Here is a 21,953-nt window from a genome sequence, read left to right on the forward strand (position 1 = left end):
TGTCAGTTACTAGTTGGTTGTATCATGTTCCCTTACACAACAACATACGTTTGCTTTGGTTACAGGATGCTGCTATTGAGTCCCTAACCACAGTCAGGCCCTACAGTAATGAAATCCATGCCCAGGCCCAGCTCTGGCTCAAGAAGGACCCCAAAGCATCTTATGAGGCCTGGAAAAAGTGTCTCCCAGCAAGATGTAAGTACTGTGTCTAAACAAATATAAGTCTACTGTTAGACTCTATCCACAAAGAGCAGCAGAACCAAAACTCCTACCAGGGTGAGCAATTGACCCTCAAAGGCAACATAAACATGATGGTCAATGGCAGTGAGACTGTACAAGGGCATTAAATGTGGATAAAAATTACCTCACCAGTTGAGTGATCTGGTGTATTGATATCACCATGCCCTTGTGTAAAGCAGCGCTTGCTGCCTATACACTGTGGCCACTTAATGGGTATTATAACATATGCATCTCCAGTCTGTAAATATTTATATGTGTGTATGTCTTTCTCTTCAACTGTTTTTTGTAAGATAATTTCATATGTCATTGTTTTTCTTAGAGCAATATCATCAGCAGGGGAAACCCCTAACAAATACACATTATATCAGTGTAGTGAGATGGTTCTCTTACTGCTTTTCAGTGTAATAATGAAAACTTGTGATGATAAGCTGCTTCACTGTTGAGTTTATCTTGATAACCACAGGCCAGGAAACCGTGTCGAAGCCTCAGGGGAAAGCTGAGTTGCGAAGGCAGTACCTGTTGGAGAAGTATGTGTGGAAGTGGAAGCAGTTCATGAGGTCCAGAAAGGGTGAAGGCCTCTTCCCTCGCCTGCTCAAACTGAGCCACAACAACTGGCTGCGGCAGGTACGAAACAATAATGAATAACCATAGTATTATTACTGTAGTATTGTTAGTGTGTATTATGTATATATGTGTAGTGTATTTGTGTATATGTTATGCTAGAAATACAATTAAGAGCTAGCTTGTTATTTCACAAACTTGTTTAAATGAAACTGTTGACTAAATTTGCATCCGTTGCAGGTTCTTTTCACACCTGCCACTCAGGCAGCCAGACAGGCAGCTTGCACTATTGTGGAGGCCCTAACCACAATCCCCAGCCGCAAACAGCAAGTCCTGGACCTGCTCACTAGGTATGAGCCTCAAACAGGAAACCAGCAAAACACAAAAAGTCACTTGATGTGGCACTAGGAATGTTCGTAAACTGTCATTTCATTACAGTAAGATTTCCTCTGTACTAAAAGTTAGTATATACAGCATACTCTATGTTAGCAGTAATAGTAAAATGAAATTGTGATGCCACTGATTGTGATATTCTCAACAAAATCACATGCTCCTAAGCTTTATTGAGGGCTAACATCAAGAAAAGGAAAAGTGGTGTGCAGACTCAAATTAGGATTGGGCACCTAAGCTTCACTTCCACTGAATGGTACTGGCATAGCTTGGCTGTTATTTTTTTGTTTTCCACTGGCAAAAGATGACGTTGTGGAAAGCACCTGGTACTGAATCGAGTCAAGTGGAGCCAAACCACACAGTGTAAATGAATCATTAGAGCCCTCTGAACCTGACTCGGTGTAAAATGAGTGTTACTGTGTGTCTGTCAGTTATCTGGATGAGCTGAGTGTAGCTGGAGAGTGTGCAGTGGAGTACCTGGGTCTGTACCAGAAGTTGATCAAGCCAACACACTGGAAGGTTTACCTGGCAGCACGTGGAGTCCTGCCCTACATCGGCAACCTGATCACCAAGGTAATTTAAGTCCAATATAATGTTATCTTATAGAATGGTATAGCACTATATAGTTTTCTTCATAGGGCATCTGTATGTGCCACTGGTTTCCTTGAATTAAAATATTCAGATACAGTCAATTATATAAATTAACTAAAATCTGGGCTTTAATTTCAAGAACATAATGTTGTGCTTTTTGTACATTACATTTAATCTGTTTGGTATCCATACTGACATAAAATACACCATTAGAGGTATCAATATGTTAATACAATACTTAGTGTCAATGTAGCAAATAAAACAGGATTTTTCAATTCTGTGTTTTATTTGCCTGTTCAGGAAATAGCCAACCTGCTGGCTCTGGAGGAGGCAACACTGAGCACAGACTTGCAGCAAGGCTATGCCCTCAAGAGCTTGACTGGTATGTTCATTCAGTCCTGTGTTTTTTCTGACTATGAAATTAGACATGACAAAGTACTGTTGGGTTTAGATGAGACCTTTTAACAATTTATGATGAACATATTTAAATAAGGTGTGTGTTTGATGCCTCTGCAGGATTGCTCTCTTCTTTCGTGGAGGTGGAGTCCATCAAGCGGCATTTCAAAAGTAGGTTGGTTGGCACGGTGCTGAACGGCTACCTGTGTCTGAGGAAACTGGTGGTGCAGCGTACCAAGCTCATCGATGAGACGCAGGACATGCTGCTTGAGATGCTGGAGGACATGACAACAGGTATGCACTGACTTAAGTTCAACAGACATTCTTTTTTTTTTATTGTTAATTGTGGTTCAACTGCTGCATTTTGGGGTTTATAATAATTCTTTGTTTTCATAGTAACATCAAAGAACAGCTTTGGTCACATCATAACTTATTTGAATTAGTTTAGTCTTTCTTTGCTGTTTAAATCTGTTTTCTACAGGAGAGCAAATCCACAAAAAATCTGTGGAATAAAGTTATTGTGCATTTGAAACATCAGCATTGTAAAACTTGTGCTGTTTATAGGTACTGAATCTGAAACCAAAGCCTTCATGGCAGTGTGCATAGAGACTGCAAAGCGGTACAACCTGGATGACTACAGGACACCTGTGTTCATATTTGAGAGACTGTGCAGCATCATCTATCCTGTGAGTTACCTCTTCCCTGGTGCATTTTTATTGAGAAATGTCCTTCAGAATGATGCAGTAAAATTCTGTGAAGCTGCGAGTTTGTCTTCATCTGGAGTTTTTGTATCATCCTTCGTGTTTAGGAGGAGAATGAGGTCACAGAGTTCTTTGTGACCCTTGAAAAGGATCCTCAGCAGGAGGACTTCCTGCAGGGTCGCATGCCAGGAAACCCCTACAGCAGCAACGAGCCTGGCATTGGCCCTCTGATGAGGGACATCAAGAATAAAATCTGCCAAGACTGCGACCTGGTGGCACTTCTTGAAGACGACAGTGGCATGGAGGTAAAATGTGTATTTAACGCCACCAGTTTTTCTTTTCTTTTTTTAAACTTCCATTCTGTGCATATTTAAAACAAAATTTTAAAAATACATTTATTTGATGCCTCTCTGTTTTCATCAGCTTCTGGTAAACAACAAAATCATCAGCTTGGATCTGTCAGTGGCAGAGGTCTACAAGAAGGTCTGGTGCCCGACAAATGAGGTAAGAGTCCCAGTGAGTTTGACAGTGAATGACTGACCCTTTTAATAGCATTTTGACATGTTGACATATTCATTAAGTGCTTACAGTCCTATAATAGTAGTGTAATAAGGCGATTGCTGTTAGTTATGGAGTATGCTTGCTTTGTTGTTTTTTTAAGGGTGAGCCAATGAGAATCATCTATCGAATGAGGGGTCTGCTGGGAGATGCCACAGAGGAGTTCATAGAGTCACTGGATTCGACCACAGGTTAGAGTTACTGTTAATTTAAAGTATTTTTACATATGTTAATGCTGTGCTCTAATCACAAGTGCCTGTATTTCATACCCTTTTGAAAGAGTAATGGAAAAGATTAACTAAAATGTTTGACCTGGCCTTATTACAGATGAGGAGGAGGATGATGAGGAAGTGTACAAGATGGCAGGAGTCATGGCACAGTGTGGAGGACTGGAGTGTATGCTCAACCGGCTCTCTGGCATCAAAGATTTTAAACAAGGAAGACATCTGCTCACTGTAAGCCCCTCACAATAAGATTGTGATCTTTGTTTTCTGACCTTCAGAGCATACTGAAACATGTTTGGAAATTGAAACTGTCTTCTATGTCCATGAATAATGAAATAAGTCTGAAAAATTACTGGATTTTCAAGCTTTAGCCCAACCAGCCTTTGTCTCCTGTTGTTAACATGGATTATTTTTCACACTGTAACCCTTTACTATACACGAAGAGGAGACTGCATAGAATAAACTAATGCTTTTCTCATTTAAAGTCCTGGTAAAGCAAAAATATGTGTTTGTCACCCCACAGGAAAATGTGTCCTTCACCATATAGTCGAATTTGAATGACTAAAAAAATTGCAAAGTTAGGTTTCAAAACCATCAAAAAAATAAGCAGTGTGTTCTCTGCTATGAGATGCTGGGGGTGTGTCAGCTGAAGGAACTGATAGAAAGAACAAGTCACTACAAAGCAAAAGACTCTCAGCAGCAGCTAACCCAGTAGCACAAAGCACATACACACCCTCGAGCTGCAGATTGAGCTGCCATGCAGCAACTAACAGGAGCTAACATTAGCACTAAGCACAAACCAACTGCAGGGTGGGGTATCCAATTCACGTTAAAACAACCGATGGATACATTTGTGACAGCTATTTTGCTTGTGTTTATTTAATTGTGGCATTTAACAAAGATGTTATCAAACTCTTTTTCTTGCACTTCTGGCAACAGCAGAAAAAACAGCAGTCTCCTGCGCAGTTTTTATAAATACCAATAGCAGAGCTACAGAGTTGACCAGTGTCCATTTTTCTCTCTCACAGGTTTTGCTGAAGTTGTTCAGTTATTGTGTGAAGGTGAAGATCAACAGGCAGCAGCTGGTCAAACCAGAGATGAACACACTCAATGTCATGCTGGGAACTCTAAACCTGGTGAGTGTTAGAGTGACTGTGTAACATTGTGTCGTGTAGTCGAATTAGTGTGGAGGAGGGCGAATCTGGTGCAGTTCATTAATCAAATTCGAATTGTAGTGCAGTCTTAAACATGAGTGGTTAAGAGTAACTTTAAGTGAAAAAAGTTGTAATGTCTTTTTGTTCCCTTCAGGCTTTAGTGGCAGAACAGGAGAGTAAGGACAGTGGTGGAGCCTCCATAGCGGAGCAAGTTCTGAGCATCATGGAGATCATTCTGGATGAAGCCAATGCTGAGATTTCAGAGGACAAGGTAAGCAGCTAAAGCAGATTAACTCTTCTGAGTAGAGAAAGAAACATGAAAATGTTTGACACCATAATAATGTTAAAGCATGTAAAAGTTTTAGGCTTGTAACCGTTTGATTCAAACTGGGATTGGGTTGTATTTTGCAGGGTAACCTGCTGCTGACAGGAGACAAAGATCAGCTGGTCATGTTGTTGGACCAGATCAACACCCCGTTTGTGCGCTCCAACCCAAGCGTGCTGCAGGGTCTGCTGCGCATCATCCCATACCTGTCCTTCGGTGAACTGGAGAAGATGAGGATCTTGGTGGAACGCTTCAAACCATGCTGCAACTTTGACAAGTGGGCATCATTCAGCTTTCATATACAAACAAACACATATTTGAAGTTGGATAATGTTCAGGTCTTTAAATGGACTGAAACACTTCCAGCCATTACAAAGAGTTGTTACACAGTTGTCAAATTATGGTGATCATTTCTCACAAATCTATGCCACTCTAAGAACCTTACCTCTTCAGAGAGTGTTGCAGTTTGTGACGAGGTAGTAATGACCCCTGTCTTTATTTTTTAAGGTACGACGAGGAGCATAGTGCAGATGACAAAGTGTTTTTGGACTGCTTCTGTAAAATTGCTGCTGGGATCAAAAATAACAGCAACGGCCATCAGTTGAAAGATCTCATTCTCCAGAAAGGAATTACACAGAGTGCACTGGACTACATGAAGAAGCATATCCCCAATGCCAAAAAGTAGGTCCTTTCACATCTTCAAGTAAATTTGATACAATTAAATACATTTTCTTGATTGTTTAAACTATTTTCTTCTTGTTTTAACTCTCTCATCAGTCTGGATGCAGATGTCTGGAAGAAGTTCCTCTCCAGACCAGCTCTACCCTTCATTCTCAGATTGCTCCGTGGTTTGGCTACTCAGCATCCCCCCACACAGGTACTAAATATTAGATTTATGGCATGTAAACAGTTTATATGTATGGTGGAGTCATGGTATGATTAATTGGGATTAACCATTTAAAGCCAGCTCGCAAACTCAGCATCAGCAATATTTTTGCAAACAAACAAATCCCACTTACCTAACATGACTGTGTCTTCTTATCTTCTGTTCAGGTGCTGATAGGCACAGATTCAATAACCAACTTGCACAAGCTGGAGCAGGTATCCAGTGACGAAGGCATCGGCACGCTGGCGGAGAACCTTCTGGAGGCGCTGAGGGAGCACAGTGATGTCAACCTGAAGATTGAAGCAGCCCGAAGGGAGACCAGAGCTGAGAAGAAGCGAATGGCTATGGCCATGAGACAGAAGGCCCTGGGAACTCTGGGCATGACGGTACTCTTCTCCACTCTTATCTGACGTTTGTTCAAGTGCTGTTCATTTGTATCTCTGTTTCATTAACACAGCCCAGTGTTATATTGTTGACTTTTACTAATGTGCGGTTTATTATGTGTTTGCCTTTCAGACCAATGAGAAGGGTCAGGTGGTGACCAAGACCTCACTGTTGAAGCAAATGGAGGAGTTGATAGAGGAGCCAGGCTTGACCTGCTGTATCTGTAGAGAGGGTTACAAGTTCCAGGTACACATCCAGGATTATGAAAATTGCACTCTTTCATTTGGATTAAATCATTTTATGTATCAGCTGTCACTTAGCGTACTTGTAGACAGACAATATTATATACCAGGTAGCATTCTCAGTCACTGAGTACTGAGTATGACTTGGTTATCTTGTTGTATACTGACTCATCTTGTGTTATTTTGAATTAATGTTTCAATCTTTGACCCTTTCATCCTAGCCAACCAAAGTCCTGGGTATTTACACTTTCACAAAGCGGGTGGCCTTGGAGGACTTCGAAAACAAGCCTCGGAAGCAGCAGGGCTACAGCACTGTGTCGCACTTTAACATAGTCCACTATGACTGCCATCTGGCAGCTGTCAGGTAGCAACAAACACCATCACGTACTTGATGTTGATGTTTAGGCCTTGTTCAGATGGACGGTATTTTTTGTTTACAGGGTTTTTCCCTCTTTCATCCTCAACAAATTTCCTGTCTACACACACTGTTACAAAAAAACATATCTCTGTCCAAGTTAAAACACAAAAAGCCATGAAGCACCATGAAGCATGCCAAACAAATAGGCGGCAATACAACTGTGACCCTTATGCCATGCAAAGACGGAGAACATCCATTTGGCCTGTAAAAAAGCTATTACTGGAGAGCTGCCTGGAGCAGTGACCTCTGTAGCACATTCTTACACCTCTGCTCCTCAATATAGTGAAAGAGTAAACATGTAGAATACTGTTAACAAGGTTAGAACCAGCACTATTTTGATCACGTCTGCCATTGCACAAAATGTCACCAGATTTTTTGACACCTCACAAAGGAGGTAACAGTGCTGTTACAAGCCAAAAACATAGTTAACCCTCTTAACACACTAACACTGAAAATCTTCATCCTGGACTGAGTTTTATAAAAGCTCTGTTTTCATTTACCTAAAATTCAGTTTGCTTGTGGAAAAAAAGGCCAAAATGCATATTTTAAAAAAAAGCAGCGTTTACAAAAATACCTGTGTCCATGTGGACTAGGCCTCAGAGTGCCCATTAAAAATTATGCAGTAACCTCAGTTTTCATTTATTGTAACCTAATGTTTGTATTTTTCCTTTTTCTGTGAGCAGGCTGGCTCGTGGGCGAGAGGAGTGGGAGAGTGCTGCTCTCCAGAACGCCAACACCAAGTGCAATGGGCTGCTTCCTGTGTGGGGGCCACATGTGCCAGAATCAGCCTTTGCTACATGCTTAGCAAGGTAAAATTATGCATCAGCACACACGCAGAGCAAAATGTTACTTCATGTGGCACACTGAATCATTCCCAACTGGATTTCTCTCTGGCACACAGGCACAACACATATCTGCAGGAGTGCACGGGTCAGCGTGAGCCAACATACCAACTCAACATCCATGACACCAAACTGCTGTTCCTCCGCTTTGCTACCGAACAATCGTTCAGCGTGGACACAGGAGGAGGAGGACGAGAGAGCAACATCCACCTCATCCCCTACATCATCCACACTGTGCTCTACGTCCTCAACACGTATGTATCCAACTACAGAAATTACTCATCACGCATTCAATCTGTGTTAATGCCCAACTACCAGATGACACACACGCCATTGGTCACCTGTTTGACATTTAGCAGTTATATGTAATTTTCTCCTCATCTCATTTTGCCTTGCAAACTCACTGCAGTACAAGAGCTACGTCCCGGGAGGAGAAGAACCTGCAGAGTTTCCAGGAGCAGCCATGTGAGAAATGGGTGGAGAGCTCGTACGAGGTTGAAGGGCCGCACTATTTCACTATCTTGGCCATGCACATTATGCCACCTGAACGCTGGAGGAGTACACGTTTATACTTCCTACGAAGACTCCTGGTCAACGCACATGCCCGCAAGGTCTCAGCAGTCAGCACCAACAAGTACGACACAAATAACAACTTCTTTTTTCTGTCTGTCTTTGCTTTGTAACTGTCGCAGGCTTGATGCAATAATTTGTCTATCATATAAGTTAAATTGCTTTAGTTTTGTTTCGGGATGCTGTGTACTGTATTGAGGATTTTCATATTAAATTAGAAAATTAGTGTGTCTTAAAACAATCTCCGACCTTCATCCACTCCTTGTCTTTTATTATTAGACTCACAGATAAAGCACCAAAGGAATATGCAGTCTATCGCTCGCCTCTTCTCTTCTGGGGCCTGGTGGATCTCGTCTACGACATGTTCAGGGTAAATATGCTACAAACTTCTCAAATGCTGTTGTACGTGTTGATGCCACAAACATTCAGATGACATTCTGCTGTGTGTATGTTTTGTGTTTGTTTTTTGTTTTTTTGTTGAGATGCTTTGATCAATTGGGCACTGATCAGTGTTGGTCATATCTTGGTTAAGTTGCAGGACATTCCTAATCAATGTTTTAGGGTGTTTAAAAATGATTCATGCCAATACCAAAACAAAAGCTTGGTGAACGAATTAACAGCAAAAACAGAGCTGAACGTTGATGCGAACAATGAAAACCTCTGAATATAGTCAAGTGAAGTTTAAGACCTCTTTTCTTTGACATCAGTGCTACTTGGATCACATATGATACATTTATTTCCAATGTGGAGATTAAAACTACAGTGACTGACATTACTGTCTTTTTCTCTTTGGTCAAACAGAAAGTACCCACCAGCAACACAGAGGGGGGCTGGTCCTTCTCGCTGGCAGAATATGTCCGTCACAACGACATGCCCATCTACGAGGCCTCAGAGCGCGTGCTCAGGGCCTTCCAGGATGAACTCATGCCTGCCGAGTCCTTGTCAGAGTTCTTTGATGTTGTAGGTCAGTATACATACACAGAAAATACTTCAACACTTCAGCTTTGGAGATTCTATTCAAAATCTGGATTATTTGGGACATGGGATAAATCTACAACTGGCTGAAGTGGGATGGTCTCTGATGCAGCTCTACTTCGTAATGTATGATGGGTCGACTCTTTACATTAAAGGTTTACTTTGCAGGATTTTCGTCAATATCAACCTGTAGACTCAGACAACAGTAATCCCACTCAGTCATCAATTATGACCCATTAGAAGTGTGTGGTGGTGTGTTTATTTGCAGAGACTCTGCCCATATTTTCTTGTTTTCTTTCTTATGTGTGCTTGAGACTGGTACAGGCAGTAGTGTGTAGTGCCCAGCTAAGAACAGCATCATTAGCATCCCTAGTCGGGACACTGGGTGCGAGACTGAAAGCAGCACGCTTTCTAGAGACAGCTATGAAACTTGCAGATAAAGCACAGAAAAAAACACACCAATATAATGAAACAAAATGCTAAGCAGATAAAGCTCATTCCAAAACAAGAGTTAATCTGGGGTTAGTGTTCACTGAAGCTGGCGAGCACTGAAGGACAGGATGAGGACGAAGCTTTGATAACTTGCTTAAGTATCAGCTTTTTCATCATAACAAATGTAGCATTCCTACAGTAGCTTGTATAAGTAGTGTAGAAAGGAGGGGCCTTGCATTTACAAACAGTAACCAAAAATTCCTGCGAAATATACCTTTAATTTCACGCCTGGTGTAAGTTCTAACCTGCAATTTGATGTGAATGTTGTTAATAAACTTGACCTCATGTTTCTCTTCCAGGTCTCCTCTCTGAAATCACAGACCCAGACCTCTTCCTGCAGGATTTGTTGAACTCTTTGCCCTGATGGCCAACCTCAACCCACACCCCTCCAACACATAACAGCCCTGCAAATAAAGTTGGGACACCTACCAACTGAAAAAAAAAAAAAAGATCTTCTCTTTTTACACATGCTGAGTACACACAGAGTATACACCATGCCTCTTACTCACCTCCCTCCCCAATATGACATCTTCAAATTAACTTTAAGCAGAAATTATGTGTAGTCTAAAAAAAAATCATCCACTTTTGGCAACATCTCTGTAACGTTTAACACAAAAACACAATGCTGTTAAAGGGCAGGGGGGACACACTAAAACAGAATTTACACTTCATCCTTCTGATTCAGACCGCTTCAGTGTAGAGTCAATGACGGAGTTTCCCTCCAAGCTTGAGACAAGAGACCTGGGACTCTGCTGATCAAAGCCAGAGACTATTGTATATTCTCTGTATCACTGCTATAACCACCAACAAACCTGAAGCTTCACCGGTCCTTTAAGGACGTCACAGATGACAGGGCTAAGACAGTTTAACGTTAAGAATAATAGCTGTTCAGTGAATGGGAATAACTCGTAAATTCTGTTTTAGGGTGGAAACTTTTTCAGCTTTCAGCCCCCTCCTCCCCTAATACTGGGGTGCAATGATAAGGTAACTAAAATGTTTTGGGATTTGACCCACCATGTGTTAAGAGTGGCATTTGATTTTATCTTGTTTTCCTTTTTGTTTGTTTGGTTTAAGTTTGTTTTCGGTCAGGGCTTTTTAAAATGGCAGAAGGTTTCAGTGTCACATGGTTGCCAGCTAACCTGTCCTTTTCTTCGGGGCTCTCGCTCTTTGGTCTTCATGTAGGTTCTAACTGGAATTTGAGTGATGGACAGAAAAAAAGAAGTTTTTTGATTTAGTGTGTATGTGAAAGGTTTCTTTTATCGACCACAGAAGCAAAATGGGGAAAAAGAACAATGAATAAAAGTTTGTTTTATTTTTTTCCATGAAGCTATGCCTTTGTGACAAAGTGAACTTGGACTTGTGAAAGATTCCACCTGTTGCATTGAAATATCAGACCTGTCTAAATTAATAAAACAGACCTACATTATATCCTTTAACACTTTTTCTTTGACTAACTGTTTTGTCGTTCAGTTTGTTTTCCTCCCCGGCAGTTTCTTTATTTCTCAGGCCAACACTCTTGTGTCAATCCCCAGAACACATTTCTGGAAAGCAAAGTGCCGCTGAGTTTCATCCTCTGTGATAGATTTTCAACTTACAGAAAACGGGGCCCCTGTTACTTGAGAGCTGAATGCATGGTGTGGAGTTCACCCGGTTTATTGTTAATTTGCCTATTCCCGCTGCTACAATGTTCAACTGTTGCTGAATGTCTGCTTTTTGAATTTAGCCTATGATTAATAAAGCCGTAATAATTCCAAATCTGATCCAGGGTAACCTCTTCTGTTCCAGCTGCTGTTTACACAAACCTGCTGTACTGCGACAAAACGGCATATCAGTTATCAACTCGGCAAAGGACTTTTTCACTGAAGACATTTAGAAGTCGCAGTAGAGAAGTAAAAAGCTTAAAAGTCATCCAGGTCAGTGGAATCCTAAGTGCTATATTGTAGGTAACTGGACTAGCTTGAGTTTCTTGAAGACGTTTCACCTCTCATCCAAGAGGCTTCATCAGTTCTGTTCAGTTCCAAAGCTTCATGGATGAGAGGTGAAACGTCTTCAAGAAACTCAAGCCAATCCAGTTGCCTACGATATAGCACTTAAAAATGAATGAAAGCTGCATTTCATTTAGCTGCTGCAGTTTCGTTCTGGTGCATGCTGGCTCACTGGGACACTTGAACAGAACCAGAACCTGTCCTCTTCCTAATGATAAAAGTCAAAACACCTGCTGTGACAAAGGTCCATGTCAAATAAAATGTCCTGTCAAGTGGCACATAAAAAACATGTTAAAAATATATTGTTTTAAAGTGGGTCAGAGCTTACTACTGCTTTCATTAGATAACCACTACAGCTGTTTATTCTTTTAAGGTTTCTCTAAATATACACATCTGTCATTAAGGAATACTCCACTCACAAAATGAGTTTGTATATCGATTAGTTATGCTTGTTTTGTAGGTGAAGTATTCCTGTAAAACATCATTCAGCTTTCATGGTGTAGACCTGGTGTTCATGAGGTCAGACCATCAGCGTTTCCCCCGCTGGCCTCTGATTAATTCACCCAGTATCCATTCTGTTTTCCTCACTCTGCAATGCTCACATTTCCTGCTTTCCCAGTAGAGAAAAGACAGGTAAGAGGAGGAGCGGACATTCTTATTAAAACTGTTGTAGATGGGTGAATTGTTTTTTTTTTTGTTAATATATCAACAACAGAATGACCCTGATTCTTGCTTATTTATGCACTTTTTTTTACAGTATAGAATACATTCAGGTGAATTATTTAACACCTGATATTATTCTTAAATCCCCATATGATCCTTGTCTTGCTAAATGTACACTACATCCATGATCACTCAAGTTATGGCCTGCAAAAGGGTGTCCTGTGGTCTGCCACCCATTTTCAAACTCTGAAAATAAATTGATTCACATATGGAATTATTTTTGTACTTTGATTGTACATAAGCTGCCACACTCCATAAAAAAAGCATCAGAACAGAACTTGTTTATCAAAAAAGGGTTAGAGAGGATCCCGTAGAGCCCCGGACAGAGGTCAGAGCTATGTTCTGAATGTTGTCAACTCTAGAAACACCTGTGTGCATCTGGCCTGTGCAGGGCTGATGTGACTACAGTTGCCTCATGACAAAGATGTATGAGGACAACAACGTCAAAAGGCTGAAAACAGGCAGTCCATTTTATTTTACATAGTGATAAATATTAATATTTTTTGTTTAATTAAGGTGTTGTATGTAACTCTGGGGAAAGATTGTTGATTGTTGAGCCTCATTTCCAGGTCGTCAAATACTGACACTTTGGATTAGTAATCGACCGAGTGACCAACCCAAAGCACCAGTATTTGACTTTAAATTGACACCTGGCCAACAATCTGGTCATGTGGCTCCAAAAGCCTCAGTGCTACAACATCCTGCTCTGGGAGGGAGAAAAGCTGTGGCTGTGTGGTGAGGCTCATATCTGAGGTGTCGCTGTATAAAGGCCACTAGAGGGTGACAGTCAATAACACACTGATATGTGAGAAATGCATGCTGTGACCCTCCGGTCAACTCCCTGTGAACCAAATAGAAACTCTTATATGAGCAACCAAACTGAACTAATTAACTACTATTAACAATTATTTTTGTTAATAAATAATTTTCAACTCAAACTGCAAATGTTAGAAAATCATCAGTATCTCTTTAATTTTCAATTGAACATGAAAGCACATATTGCACATTTCACTTGTGGCTTTCAGCAACAGATTTTACACATGACAACTTAAAATAACATCACTCAACACAATGTTGTAAAAACATTTACAAAACAAAGTATGCATTGGCATACACATTTCCCCTTTATACAAAGGAACATGGCTCTAGTTTGACAGAACCTCGACAACATGGTCTCGAGGTGGCCAATGTCAAGGACTACTAAGGCTTAAGGCATAAAATGCACATTTTAAGGCCCATTTGTGGACCAATAAGATCACAGTGTACACGGTATACATCTCCTACTTAACTGTGGAGTGAAAACACCCAACTGAAAACAAGAAAAAAAACATTTTAAAGTCCTTTGTCCATCTGAACAATGTTTCCATTTGGAGCTTCTTCTTGGCAGTGTTTAAAGTTTGTAGACACAGACACAGACACAGTCCTTCAGGTCTTCATGTGTGTGTCCACATATTACTGGCAGCACAGCGGTGCCACGTCCTCAGCAGGTGAGGGGAACAGCCGCATGGCCTCTCTGGAGGATTTGGTGTAGCCATTGTGGAAGATCAGGGCCTTCTTCACAGTGAAGAAGGAGACCGTCTTGTCCCACACGTCAGAGCTGGACACCCCAGTGATGAGTTGGCTCTCCAGTGCTGAGCGGAGCCTCACTGCTCTGTCTGTGCATTTCCTCTCCAAGACCATCATCTTACACATGCTGAAGAGAAAAAAGGAGCAATGTTAGATAAATGCTGGACACACTGAAAAGAAAACAGATTTAAATGTTGCTGTTTTCCGACATCCACAACTATAGGAGCTAATTAAAGGGCTGGTTCAAAACACTTGAACAGTTTTTCTAGTGCTATTGAGCCATGCAGACAGCTTGGTTTTAGCTAACACACCACTTTGATTGTCTGTCCTAAAGCCAGAACAGTTAACACCTTCATGCAACACTGATAAGTAATATTTGTGAGTCATATTCCCTGACCTAAGAGTCATGGCCCTGTTAACCTTACAAAACCAAAGCACCAAACCATCCCTGTGATCTTGAATGAGGCAAAAGTTCAACACAAAGAGTCAAATTATCTTCTTCTACTGATGAGTTTTCTCCATTTCAACTTACGTTGTGTGCTGATCCCTCATGGTGAATACGCAGTCAGATGGTGTCCGGTCAGTCCAGGCCTGCGTAGGCTGCAAGAGGCGTTCAGGGTTATGATTTTACCCACCACGACCTCCCTCCTTTATATATGTATACCAAATTTCCCATCGATTTAATGTGATGCTGGTTCTCACACTATTTGGCCAATCACAAAGCAGTGTTATGACAATAGGATGTGAATGAATTAGTTGAATTCCTGGGGTACAATGGCCCCAATCCAAACAAACAGGTGGGAGGGGCCCTTCGCTGGCCTCTTGTCGCCCAGCTGATGTGCTGCAACAAGGGAGATATCCTCGTTATTGTATCGACTGGGAGTGATATGTGGTGGGAACATGGAGGGAAAATGTCTGCTTGAAGACATTCCACATGGAGGAGAAGCACATCCATTTAACAATATAGTGGGGAAAGATTTTCAGTCTAAAGCTAAATGGCGAGACCTGTACTTACACTTTTGGCTCTAAAAATCAGAGGAAATGTAGAAAATGTGCCTTTTAAAGATCAGCAAAATGTGGAATGATCACAGGCTTCATCACAAGATGATATTAAAGAATCTCAGGTTGTCGATACATGTTTTATTTATATCCTTCATGTGTTTTTTTTCTCCTGAATCCACTTTTTCAAGACACAAAGTTGTAAAAAAAAACATTTTTGATAATAATAAGTTCCACAATTTTATCTCATGTAACTTATTTTTTAACTTTTAACCTAAATCAAACCATCCACAAAGTTTCCCACCCTCCACACTCACTCACACACGCACACACACACTCCCTATTCTTCTTCTTTAACTTTCTGTCTCTATTTCAGCCTCTCCAATTCTCACGGTGAGCGTCTTCCATGCTTGATTGGCTGACAATAGTGTACGATCCGTCCAGATGGTGTGCCTGCAAGCCCTGTTGACAGCACTGTGTTCCTGGGTGTGTGTGTGTGTGTTGGAAGGGGGGGGGGGGTTGGTCACTCAATCTTTGTTCGATGGGGCACACTTCCTTTGTGCAGCCGGCCTCAGTGTCATTAACACTTAAGTGTGGGAAGCCTGGGACCACAGCGGCTCCCACGTTCCACACAGGCAGGAAGGGAGCGTGTGACTGAGACGTGGCCAGCAGCAGGCAGGTCAGCCAGCTGTGTGTGTGTGTGTGGGAGGAAAAGTGAATGAGAGTGTGGCTGTCTGTGTGAGTATGTGGGGGTTTGCCTGATGTGTGAACATGTGCTGGGAGTGTGGAGACTGTTAGGGTGTTTACAGTGAAGCAGTCTTATCTCTCACTGTTCAAATCATGTTCACCTATAAAGGATGTGGGTTCTGATTTAACATTGGGGGGTGGACACACATATGACACAGGGGCTTTGGGGCTCTTCAGCCAGAAAATTTTGAGCATCAAACACTTAATTTCCTGCTCTCTGGTGAATTTTAACCACCAATTTGTGCATTTTCTGCATCAATTTTTGATGTAAATGTCTTAAATTTTGTCCAAAAAGTGCTACTTTGATGTTATTGAGGGTGGCATGAGTAATGTATTACCTTTTTTTAACTGTAAATTATGACCCCCAAAGGGATCTGTTGCATCTAATAAGATAAAGTTTTCAGTCCGATCATCTCACTTTAGCGTTTTGGTTTTTTTTGCAGCAAAATGTATCTAGTATACTGAAAAAAGAATTGATTTTTATTGGTAATATTGATAGATTATGTATAAAATCACTGTATGACGATCTGATATGGCCACACAAAAATATCGCCATACTATGCTGTATCAATTTGTCCCCCCACTCCTACAAAATATGCAGCGGCATGATTTTTTTAGTGACATATTTGGGGTAAGATCATTTGTAAGGTCAGTAATAATACGGTACGATAGGCCCAAGGTGACCCAGGAGGTTCATCTGTAAACTGTGATGGATGTTAACATTTGACAGTTTAAATAATAATGATCCCTAAAATTCACTTTGCACACTCTGAACTGGTGAGAAGAGAACAGACAAAACTGAAATACAGAAACGCATCATGTGAAAGTTGTTTTATTGTGGGCCAAAATCACAGAGACGGAATAAATACAGACTCCATACATTCTCTTTTCTTCATCGAGCACATTTATTTGAGTCCAAAACTTATGGAGAAACTCTTTTTCTTTTCATCTCTGAGACATCTCAACTGTTGCACAGCTCCACGAGCAAAGTCTGCCGTGTCAAACTGGTGGAAGTGGCTGCATGTTGGTCCTTTCTAATGCTTGGCCCTCTGTAACACCCACGTGTGCCTGGTGGCAGAGGCACTTTGTGCTCAATTACGTGGCGGTTGAGATGACATGAGACAGCGGCGTGCTTCCCTCTGGGGTCACCACTTTCCCATATCAACACAAGCACTGGGTCAGTCTCCCAGCTACACCCCCTCTTCTCCCTCCCCGCCACCCCACCCCGGGCTCTTTCTCTCGCAGTCTATTCCTCCACCTGCTCCCCGGAGACACACTCATTGTCCCCACAGCTATAAACACTTCATTGAGCATGTGGCAGCCCTGCGTTCCTCAAAGCCCTTCCCAGCGCTCTCATTGGCCGAGGGACTGTGAGAAACTCCAACAAGCCCAAGACCCACACATTCATATGGAGATTTGGGTGTATAAATACAGGGCAGAGGCAGAGGAGAAGGCAGCTCAGATTCAACTGGCTCTTCGAACCGAGCAGGAACGCTCTGACTACTACAGCTATGGCACCCACTGTTTTTGGACAAGCAAGCTATCCTAAGGAACACCTGACTCCTGCTCATAAGGTAAATTTGAGTTCTGTAATTCACATAGCTCACCTGTTGAATAGTGTTCACATATTATGAAAAAAGTTTGATTTTGTATTCTAAATGATTTTCTTTTTCTCTTATTCAGCTGAGAAAACCAATGGTGGAGAAACTGCGCAGAGACCGCATCAACACCAGCATCGAGCAGCTGAAATCTCTGCTGGGTCCTGAGTTCCTGAGGCAGCAACCCGACTCTAAGCAGGAGAAGGCAGACATCTTGGAGATGGCTGTGACCTATCTGAGAGGCTGGCAGCAGCAGAAGCAGCAGCAGCAGGCCGGCGTGACCTCTGGCCTGATGACGAGCGGCGACGGCTACTCCCGCTGTGTGCAGGAGGCTGTCAGCTTCCTGTCCCACTGCGAGGTCCAGACTCAGGCCCACCGACGGCTGCTCAGCCACTTCCAGGGCCTGCAGGCGTCCAGCCATGGTCCCCCCACCCTCTCCCCTCCTGGCTCTCCTCTCCATCAGGTCACCTCCAGTAAGGGGGTGAACCAAGCCAGCAGCGCTCTGTGGAGGCCCTGGTAGGATGGAGGCAGCGTCACCTCCACACAGAGAGAGAAAGAGAACTATGTCTGTGAACGTCATGGACAGAAAGTTGAAGACTTACTGAAGTCTGTTTGCTTTTGCTTTGGCAGGAGATTGTTGAGTGTTTTACTATTGTGGTGAAAGTATTCCTTTGGAAGGACTGAAATAATTTAGGTTTTACTGAACATGTACACCATGTGTATACACATTATACGCTTTATAATTTAAAGTGCTTACTCTGTGATTGGGTTAATTGTTCCTTATGGAAACAACGTTTGTTTGTTTTGCAAATGTCACTGATTATTTTGTTGTAACACCCACATTGGGTTGAAACTATTCAAGTGTCTGCGACACTGTTTTATTTGTGTGTTTAAACTACTGTCTATCTTTGATACTATGTATCACTGACTGATACATTTCATCAGCTTTGTGTTGATGAATCAACAACATCCCATAAACAGATCCCATGGATCCACTTTTACTGTAAATCTTGTTATGATTATACTTAATTTTGACTATATGTAACCATTATTTGGCCTATGTGTGATGAGTGTTACTGTTGGGCTTGTGCCTGTGAGCTGTTCAGTTGTTATGTTCATAACAGATGTTTTTTCATCTTCAAGTGAACTCCTTTTATAAAGGCTTGTTATATCTTTACTGAAAGAATTTGTTGAATTGCTTCCTTGAGAAGTTTACCTTTGAACTTGAAAAATAAATGGAAGACTTCACATGAAGTTTTTCAAACATAAACAACAGTGGTGTCTTTACTTTTCTCAGAAAACTATGAGTCAGTGTGCATAAAAACTTGTAGTTTGCCTCAAAGCGCTGACATTAAGTCTTGATTGAATGAATAATCAATAATTCCTGAATGTAGGAGGGCAGGTAGAGGTTGTATTCTGGCTTTGGGAAGAGCTCTATTAAGGACCACACACTTATATTCAGTCACACCAGAGAGTTTATCAGCACAGCTTTCAACTAACAGCAGCTTCACTATAGTGCCTTGCTCAAGAGATCAATAGCATAGAAATCAAGGTTTGATTCCTGCAGCAGTGTTCTTGGATAGTGCTAAGAATGTGCTACTTTGTCAAGTGATCATAACTTAATCTGCACATTAACTTTGTGTGTTGTCATTTAGGCCCCATAGAACTGTGTGTTCGAATTTTAACAGCGTACACACTTTGCAAAGAATAACTTCAAGAATTGGAGAAAGCCCAAATTCTAGGGTACACTTATGCAAATAGATAGATAGATAGATAGATAGATAGATTGATTATTAGAGGCTGAACAGAGATGCTGCACATTGAAACTGCATTTAAAATTATAGTTAATGGGTGTAAATGTGTGTTTTGATGTACACTGATTTCCTTATACACGTACACAGATGATTCATTTTTAGTTTGGTATATTTTAATAGCCCGATTGTAATTCAACAAATGAGTTTTTTATCTCACTTTCTCCCAGTGTTTCCCACAGGCATCATTAAAGTTTCATCTTATCTGACCTTACTGGTGCACAGGTGTCCAAAAAATGAAAAAGAACTGGGGTGTGGAGACACCCCCGCGCGTCATATATCCCACTTCTGTTGTGGTGGTCGTGGCATGCTGTCTAGTACTTGAATTATGTCTCAAGTGCCACAAAAGTCTTTCACAACTTTTTTGTGTGTGCAGTTGTGGAGAATGTGGCATGCCTGGGACTTTCTCAGGGTCTAGTTGGCCAGGCCAGATGGTCTGGCTGAAGCCGTCTCCCCTCCCCCTTCAACAGGAGATCAAACACCGTAGCTAATGTGATGTGTAACAAGACACACTTCTATTGTCCCCGTCTCTGGGCCAGTGAATAGGCACAGAGTGTGGGAAACGGGAGATATCACACTCACAGAGAGATGGCTGACGGGAAGCCGCTCTGCGCCACCACAGGTCTGAGCGATGGCCGAGACTTTATGGCAGGAATTCAGAGCTCTCAGGCTGCTGGTGGGAGGGGAACTCGTCTTCACACACACTTGTAGACAAAGACCCCCAGCAGCCGTGTAGTGCACACTAACTTTCAGAGGAGGCACAAATTCACGCAAACACTTCGACAATGAAATCAATGGAGAGGACGGATAATAAAGCCAAACATGGATGTGACTTGACAGACTGACATTTTCTGTGTTTCCAAATACTGCAGTGATGACGAGGGAGCTACAGACATGAATTAAGGGAGAGAAAGATGTTTGTATACGTTAATATGCAAATGCACAGCAAGACTGGAAAACAAAAATATCAACAGGTCACAAACCTGCTCAGAAAGGTTACTGAAGTGCTGTTGTGTCATATGGTTGCAAGGTGCTTGTTCCTCATTAAAATATTTGTAATTTTATTATTTATTCTATTTCAGGTTAGTTTGATTGTCTGCTCTTTGTTTTTTTACACACAGTTTTGAATCACTAAAGCACTCTGACATACTTTACACTTCATCTCTTCACCGCTGCAGGTTTCTACGCATTAGTAGTATTTCTGTTGTGGCATTTCTGCTTGGACTTAATAAAAACTTACTTGAGTACTTCTTTTAGCATTGTAGATGGGTGTCTGAAGCCTTAAATTAAAAGAGTCAACACAGACTAAAGGCAGACTGACCGCTCTGTGCCAGGCAGTGAAGTCAGTCGACTTGATTTTTCCCAGATGGACCGAGACACAGAGTTTCTGTTTGTCCTGCAACAAAAGATCAATTAACATTCCCAGTGGAGCATTGAGGAGCGGCGTGGCTTTTGTAGCTCATTTACCCTGATGTTGGGGACTGGTGGGAAACTGGGGAGACGGGACTACTCACACTGCACCCACAAGGCCGGCTTCACATCTGGGGCCAGCCAGTGATGGAGGCCCTCAGAGGCACGCTGCCAGCTCGCTCATAATGCCATTAACTTGACACTAATTTGACACAGTTCATTTACAACAGGGTCTGCAGACCCTCGGGGGACCTTAGACAAGAGCTTATGATGAAAAGTTGTCTACAGTTTTTCAGCAGAGCTCAGTGAATAAGATGTGACTAAAAACAACAAGAACCCAAATGTGATTTGCTCACCACATGTGATTTAACATACAGTTAAGTGTTTGGAGAAACAAATCCTCACAAACCATGGAAACCAAATATTCATAACTTGAAGTCCAAGTTATTTTGAAAAAAGTTCTTTTAAAAAACTGTGATTACCTAATATTTTGGCGAACAGTCTCCGCGACTGTTGCACTCATAATGTTACAGGTGTCTGTCATATCTCCTGCCATTAACACTGACACCTGTGTTAAGGCAATGTGGGAGTAAATTTTTGGTTTAGTACAGTGAAGTGTCTGTTTGAAAGAAAAGCTAAGATTTTCTGCATTTAAATGCTCATTGTGTCTATTAGGCTCTAAATGTACCCTCAGTAGTGCTGAAGCTCAACACTTAAAGTTTGCAGTTTCACACCATAGTGGTGTCAGTTATTACCTTTGTAGTAGTGCATATAGACTCTATACAGTGCCATCAACACTGATTTCATTTTTACTCTATATTGTGGCCAAAACAATGAGGTGAATACATTTTCACTCTTGAGTGTGCTTGTGAGAGTGCATTTATACACTCACATTGTCAGTCAGTTGATCTAGATTAGTGTATATATTAAACTTTGAGTATAGTGGTAAATTAACTGACTCTTTGGACCCAAATACACCCCAAAAATAGTATACATTATACTCCTATAGTGTTATATACTCTGTCAATTTTGTAGTGCCACTGATATGAAGTCTATGCAACATATTCTTTATATTGCTGACTTGTTTTCTGGCCCATATACCTATAATACCTGTCAGTTCTCCTCGTGTAGGGCTTTATTTGTTACAAATTAACTAATGATGTCA

General features: G+C 41.6%; 2 protein-coding genes and 1 long non-coding RNA gene across 9 annotated transcripts in view; 2 read left to right on the forward strand and 1 right to left on the reverse strand.

The window, feature by feature from the left end:
• Positions 1–11,709, forward strand: part of ubr4 (ubiquitin protein ligase E3 component n-recognin 4) — a 56,627-nt gene extending 44,918 nt beyond the window's left edge. For 6 of the 7 annotated variants that reach the window (XM_078170158.1, XM_033629477.2, XM_078170159.1 and 3 more), the window contains 25 exons: positions 66–195; positions 704–864; positions 1,042–1,151; positions 1,623–1,764; positions 2,083–2,164; positions 2,299–2,472; positions 2,743–2,864; positions 2,987–3,184; positions 3,303–3,383; positions 3,541–3,628; positions 3,765–3,892; positions 4,690–4,797; positions 4,970–5,086; positions 5,227–5,417; positions 5,648–5,821; positions 5,918–6,017; positions 6,194–6,412; positions 6,543–6,656; positions 6,874–7,016; positions 7,754–7,879; positions 7,972–8,166; positions 8,322–8,546; positions 8,762–8,852; positions 9,284–9,446; positions 10,249–11,709. In XM_078170158.1, coding sequence (XP_078026284.1) covers positions 66–195; positions 704–864; positions 1,042–1,151; positions 1,623–1,764; positions 2,083–2,164; positions 2,299–2,472; positions 2,743–2,864; positions 2,987–3,184; positions 3,303–3,383; positions 3,541–3,628; positions 3,765–3,892; positions 4,690–4,797; positions 4,970–5,086; positions 5,227–5,417; positions 5,648–5,821; positions 5,918–6,017; positions 6,194–6,412; positions 6,543–6,656; positions 6,874–7,016; positions 7,754–7,879; positions 7,972–8,166; positions 8,322–8,546; positions 8,762–8,852; positions 9,284–9,446; positions 10,249–10,313 — 3,447 coding nt within the window. In that variant the 3' untranslated portion in view covers positions 10,314–11,709. The remainder of the gene's footprint in view (positions 1–65; positions 196–703; positions 865–1,041; positions 1,152–1,622; positions 1,765–2,082; positions 2,165–2,298; positions 2,473–2,742; positions 2,865–2,986; positions 3,185–3,302; positions 3,384–3,540; positions 3,629–3,764; positions 3,893–4,689; positions 4,798–4,969; positions 5,087–5,226; positions 5,418–5,647; positions 5,822–5,917; positions 6,018–6,193; positions 6,413–6,542; positions 6,657–6,873; positions 7,017–7,753; positions 7,880–7,971; positions 8,167–8,321; positions 8,547–8,761; positions 8,853–9,283; positions 9,447–10,248) is intronic. The other variant, XM_033629480.2, reaches the window with a different exon arrangement.
• Positions 11,710–13,604: 1,895 nt separating this feature from the next.
• LOC144464213 (uncharacterized) lies at positions 13,605–14,859 on the reverse strand. The gene is made up of 2 exons (XR_013491984.1): positions 14,756–14,859; positions 13,605–14,350 (listed from the first exon to the last, which is right to left on the reverse strand). It is a non-coding gene; the product is annotated as an uncharacterized LOC144464213 (long non-coding RNA).
• Positions 14,860–17,266: 2,407 nt separating this feature from the next.
• Positions 17,267–18,837, forward strand: LOC117258643 (transcription factor HES-5-like). Its single transcript, XM_033629701.2, is given in 3 exon segments — positions 17,267–17,407; positions 17,409–17,543; positions 17,653–18,837. Coding segments are annotated over 3 exon segments (696 nt in total). The 5' UTR covers positions 17,267–17,281; the 3' UTR covers positions 18,088–18,837.
• Positions 18,838–21,953: the final 3,116 nt, after the last annotated feature.

This window comes from Epinephelus lanceolatus, chromosome 8 (assembly GCF_041903045.1).
Source record: "Epinephelus lanceolatus isolate andai-2023 chromosome 8, ASM4190304v1, whole genome shotgun sequence".
Classification (NCBI taxonomy): domain Eukaryota; kingdom Metazoa; phylum Chordata; class Actinopteri; order Perciformes; family Serranidae; genus Epinephelus; species Epinephelus lanceolatus.